Source organism: Diaphorina citri, unplaced genomic scaffold, assembly GCF_000475195.1.
Source record: "Diaphorina citri unplaced genomic scaffold, Diaci psyllid genome assembly version 1.1 scaffold901, whole genome shotgun sequence".
NCBI classification, from domain to species: Eukaryota; Metazoa; Arthropoda; class Insecta; order Hemiptera; family Psyllidae; genus Diaphorina; species Diaphorina citri.
In genome coordinates, this window is record NW_007378332.1 from 80,872 (window position 1) to 86,871 (window position 6,000).

General features: G+C 38.4%; 1 protein-coding gene across 1 annotated transcript in view; it reads left to right on the forward strand.

Moving 5' to 3' along the window:
- The first annotated feature begins 1,678 nt into the window (after positions 1–1,678).
- LOC103512939 (myogenesis-regulating glycosidase-like) overlaps positions 1,679–6,000 on the forward strand; it is a 20,196-nt gene continuing 15,874 nt past the window's right edge. Inside the window, exons 1-3 of the mRNA XM_026826265.1 lie at positions 1,679–2,205; positions 2,426–2,686; positions 3,612–3,896. Coding sequence (XP_026682066.1) covers positions 2,172–2,205; positions 2,426–2,686; positions 3,612–3,896 — 580 coding nt within the window. The 5' untranslated portion in view covers positions 1,679–2,171. The remainder of the gene's footprint in view (positions 2,206–2,425; positions 2,687–3,611; positions 3,897–6,000) is intronic.

Below are 6,000 nucleotides of genomic sequence, written 5' to 3' on the forward strand. Positions count from 1 at the left end.
TCACTGTTTTTTACTTTTTACTTTCCATTTATCTTAAATGAAGGAAAATACATATTAATTTTCTATTATTTAGGCTGTATTGTAAATTTTTTTGTTTTAAAATACATATTTTACCATAAATCACTTACAATATCACATCTATCTGGATTTAAAATAATTAATGCATGGCCAGGACCAAAATCAGAGTTTAAATTTAGTAAAAGTCAGTAAGCTCTTGGATTGAGCAACCTGATTGGCTGATTTCAAACTTTTCAGCCAATCAGATCCGAGAGTTGATTTTTCCCCCAACTTAAACCATGTTTAGATTTAGACTTACTCAGCTCAACTCAGTAGAAACACCCTGTACATTACAAGTTTTCTTATCTTAACGTCTGCTGTGACGCGGAAATATGGGACAATATTTTGATATGCAAAGGAGAACTAATTCAATAAACAAACTTCATCTTGAGTACCTACCTATCTAGATATGTATACATGTGTAGAGAAGAGCACCCTCCGTCGCTTGCACGCCGAAGGTCCCGGGTTCGATTCCCGGAAGGGTCAATTTTTTTTTCGTGTTTGGAGTTTGAAGTACTCTCAGCCTCGCGAAGACAATAGATCAGTTGCGCTTACTTGGGTGATGTTTCAAAGTCATAGAGCAGGAAAAATGAGGACCAACGGAATAGCAACCTGATTGGCTGATTTCAAACTTTTCAACCAATCAGATCCAAGAGTTGATTTTTCCCCTAACTTAAACCATGTTTAGATTTAGACTTACTCAGCTCAACTCAGTAGAAACCCCCTGTACATTACAAGTTTTCTTATCTTAACGTCTGCTGTGACGCGAAAATATGGGACAATATTTTGATATGCAAAGGAGAACTAATTCAATAAACAAACTTCATCTTGAGTACCTGTTGAGTTGGAGTTCTAATGTAGTAAGAAAAGATCACTTTGAAAATAGAACATTGGAACGAATTTATTTTGTGTAGACTCACCAGAGTGAAAATCAAGACTGAGGATTGAATCAATTCACTCTAGCCAATATTGGATATTGGAAAACCGAAATACACTGGTTCGAAACCACCATCATACACAACAGTACCTACCTATCTAGATATGTACCTATACATGTGTAGAGAAGAGCAACCTCCGTCGCTTGCACGCCGAAGGTCCCGGGTTCGATTCCCGGAGGTGTCAATTTTTTTTTCATATTTGGAGTTTGAAGTACCCTCAGCCTCGCGAAGACAATAGATCAGTTGCGCTTACTTGGGTGATGTTTCAAAGTCACAGAGCAGGACAATTAATAATTCCATAAGGGGGATCCTTACGTCCTTACGGACCCCCTCAAAAGCCAATTGGCCAATTGGGTCCGAAATCCAAGCAAATTTCGCTTTGTGTTGAACAACTGACTCTACGTTTATTTTTTATTCGTTGTTATTTTCAACAATAAAATTCGACAATGTTTTCTCAACGGGATACTATGTCAAGTAGCATTTTAATGGAAAAACAATACTTTCATTACTAGTATACCTCTCGCTATACTGTAGTAATAGAAAGTAACTAGCAGGACAAGTGTAAAATTATCATAAATTCAACAAAACAGTTTCAAGTGGTTTTTCCCACCTTATCTCATTCTATTAAAATTTCTATTAGGATACCAGCAATTTATTCCATTTTTCGAATCAGTCCATATTTCGCCTTTGAACTTACATCATGCTCTGATAAAAATTTAAACTTATTAATCTAACAAATAATTTTAAAAATGTTAATAAACATGTTAGTCTAACGAATAAATTTGATTAAATAACTATCGGTTAATTTTAATAAAGTCTTTCTATTTTTTCATTGTTATTATTATTTTTTTATCTTTTAATTCACCAACTAATTTTTCTTACTGATAAAAAACATTCGGAAGTAATTCACAAACAAAATCAAACATTGATAAAGTATTTTTTTCGTTACAATCTTACGAACCCAAATTGTCAAATTTTGCAATGGACCAGATAATTTTTGAAAGTAATTGTACAAAAAGTGATGTGTTTTAACTAATTGGTTTTTCTATTTATTTATTTATTTTTAAAGAGAAATTTAACCAGTGGACATTTTTTACGTGACATGAAGTCTTTTTGTTAGTTTCTGTGTGTGTTTTGTTCAATTAAAGGTAGAAATTTCTGTGCCTCACAGGAATTATGGATCTTCACAATCTTTTAGTTTCATTCTTGGGTAAGTATAAGTATGCACTTGAAATACATGTTTGAAGCTATTCCACATCATAGTTGACAACATAATGAGTTCCAAGGATCCAAAGGTTAGGTGGTAAAGAACGCCTCCGGCGTTATCCTCTCTTAGTGGTTACCTTCTACTCAAGAGTCTATTATTCTCATTATTACATTTAAAAAGGTTTAAACTTGCTTCTCAAATCGTTTTTCACTTCATATTCCAGCCGTCCTAATCAGCGGCGTAGCGACCGGGTACAACCACGACATTTCCCTTGAACACACCCCTGCCACTGACCAACTTCTGTTCAAACTAAGCCCCAGGGACCCCGAATCCGCCTCTGGTGCGTTTCTCACGATGGCAGTCGATTTCAACCACACAAATCCCGCACTGAAGCGACGCGTGAAGTCTAACCTGGCCCGGATGTATCGGGAAACGGAAGGGGCAGGATCGCCCGTGCAGGCGCAAGATGAGACGATCTTGTTAGGTATGCAATGCGGCAGATTGTCAATTTTCCCTTCCTATCAGTGCCTCAAATCTCCAAAGTATGGAAAAGTATCTTATAAGTGTAATAGCCAATGGAAAAGCAGAATTTTGAATTTGGACAAATTAGATCGAAATATGGAATTGTAAATACTTTGTATATGTACATCACATACAACTGACGACAAAAAGAAGTAAATCTCTTTATGCTTCAGAAAATTGCAACAAGGAAGAAACCAATTAAATATGTATTAACACAACAATAGGTAAATAAAAATGGGAATCATTAAAAAAAAAAAAAAAAAAAAATCAAGATGAATTTTACTGTAGAGAAGTGCCTCAAATCTCCAAAGTATGGAAAAGTATCTTATAAGTGTAATAGCCAATGGAAAAGCAGAATTTTGAATTTGGACAAATTAGATCGAAATATGGAATTGTAAATACTTTTCCATACTTTGGTGTTATAGGGTACTGGTCACTGTTTTACAAGGGGTTGGTAGCTCAGAGCTCAGTGGTTAAATCCTAAAACTGAGAAAAAAAATGGCATCGAAAAAGCAGCTGGTAGGCCAGCCAGCCAGCCTATTTATTAGGTTAACTTGGAGGTAGGTCACGAGTTCAGTTCCTGCCGGGGGCGAACATTGTGTTCATTACCAAAGAAGAATTCGTGCAGCGTGAACAGGATGTAAGGATAACTTGAAATCTATTGAAATCTTGTTGTGGCTGTCCATGAATTGTAAATAAATATACTTGAGTATTTTGTTGAAAAAAAATATTCGGTACTTGTTCAGAAAGTCACGTCAATGGGAAATTGCTACAAAAGGAGCTGCCACAAATGATCTTGTTATAGGGTTAGGTTAAACACAAAAAAGGATTTTTCTTTTTCATTGTCGTGGTTTCTGAATAATTACCGATTATTCTATTGGTTCCAGGTGACTCCTCATTCCCCGTGAACATCACCAAGGGCCGCCTCTTCTCCCCCCGCGCCGGTCACGTTCAGGACGACAACTGTCTCTCCTTCTCCATCGCGTCCACCGCTAACAACGCACCGTTACGCACCTGTATCCGCATTGATGACAACGTTAACTGGTTCAACGCGTTTGAGCTGTCGTACCAGTATTGGCCGATGGAGAAGATGCAGATACACAAGCGACCGCTGACTCCGATTGAGTTCGACAGTCAAGCGATTGCTGAACCGTACTTTCTCAACTCGAAAGGTGAGACGGGATTTTGCTTTCGGAAACTAAAACAATTTCCCCTGCTTATTGGTTATAGGCCAGCCTAGTTAGCTTAATTGGTAGTGCGTCTGCCTTGTAAGCGCTAGGCCGCGGGTTCGATTCCCGCCCGGGGCGGATTTTATCCTGGAACATTTTTCCATCAGGATAAAATCCGCCCCGGGCGGGAATCGAACCCATGGCCTAGAGCTTACAAGGCAGACGCGCTACCAACTAAGCTAACTAGGCTGGCTAAGGGGATATCTTTAATTAATACAGTTGTTACTTTCTATTTTTTTTTCAAAGAATTTCACATAATATAGGTATGTATTTATTTTTCTTGGCACAGTAAATTTTTTTCTCCCATCCATCCAATCTCTTGGAAAAACTTCTCGCTCGCATGCAAACAGTTGCACTTTCCGCGAAACAAGAACATTCCTAGAATTTAAAATTTATGGAAGGTGACTTCATGGAATGCCTTAGGAAAATTTTTATAGGGAAGGGTATTTGTCTACCGTCTACCGAGTGCCCCAGAAGCCAGAAGTCTGTAAGATTCCCTTTTGTCTTTTGAACGGCCAGGAATTTTTGAATTCTGATAGATTATTTATTGATAGATAAAATTTAAGACCCCAAGGGTGGATTTTAAAAAAATATTTTTTCAGCTCTTAAAAGGCCAATTTTTTGCCAGCCTAGTTAGCTTAGTTGGTAAAGCGTCTGCCTTGTAAGCGCTAGGCCGCGGGTTCAATTCCCGCCCGGGGCGGATTTTATCCTGATGGGATAATGTTCGTTCTCGGAACTCCACTATCCTCTAGATCAGTGGTTCTTAACATATCGGCCACGGGCCACCCCATGACCCACGGACCTCTTGTCAATGGGCCATGGAGACACTTAAAAGTGGTCCAAATACGGTCTTAATAAGAGGTTTGACAGAAGGACCTGTTACAGCTGAGATCTTGTCGTCCGGAAATTAGGGAGAAGGACAGGATAGGAGAAAGCCAGCCGTTCCGAGAACGAACTGAACTTTTCTTTTTCTATTCGCTACCTTCCATGTTCCAAGCTATGTAACTAGGTTTATACATGTATGCAACAATATGTCTGCAGACTTCCAAGTTGGTGTCCCAACCTTGTCTATTGATAGATTCATGCTACCTTCCAAGCTTACTATCAATTTATCCAGAATGTACTAGGGACTAGGGATCAATGAATATTTGAACCCTCTCTTCTTCTTCGCCTTTTCCCGTGTTGAGATGGGGTCGGCGTTTGTCGTCGGCCTCTCAAACAACTATAGAGTGATCGCTTTGAGACCAACTGGTTTTGGTTAAACGAAATTTTCCTTTCGAACCTTGTAAACCGTTAAAAAGATAAAGCGGTCAGGACTTCTGACTTCTGTGGCATACTGTATGTATTTATAGAGGAATGGCTATGGTGTGTAGAGTTGAGGAATTCAAATGGCCAAAGGCTAAAGGGTATTACTCAAGGCTCAATATGTACAGGGTGTTATTAAACACTGTGACCGAGTGAAATGAGGTCCGTATTAAAGGGAGTCGGGGTGAGTTTCATCCGATTTTTTTCCGAATGTCCATGTAGGCAATGTAATTTCTTTGTTCCCACTATAGGGACGACACGATTTTTTTTTTTCCCCGAACGAAAAATGGGAAAAGGCCTTTAAGAAAGGTTGGAAAATTGGAAATGTAATTATTTTCGTTCAACTAACCTTCTTCTATCGAATGATCAATTAAACACCTTGTATTCTAAACTATAGTTTATATGATACGGGCATACAACATTCAATCTATCAGCTCCCGTGAGCATGTGATTCCTATCTATCGATTATTTTAATTGAATTAAAAAAAATCGCGCGGGGTTGATTTAACGTCATCTTTATGAATCATAAGATTTACAAGGTTGGGCGGTAGAGCACCAATGAATGAGTCATGAACGATATTTAAATGAAGTTTACCCATACACTATGGACTAAAGGTATCTTTAGATTGATTCGGAATCAACGGCAGAAGATCTTGGATTGTACAGCAATAAATGATTAACACGTTGACTGTCAAGGTCAGTTCAGGGCCCTTTCCTAAACCTCACGTATGGGGAACTCCTC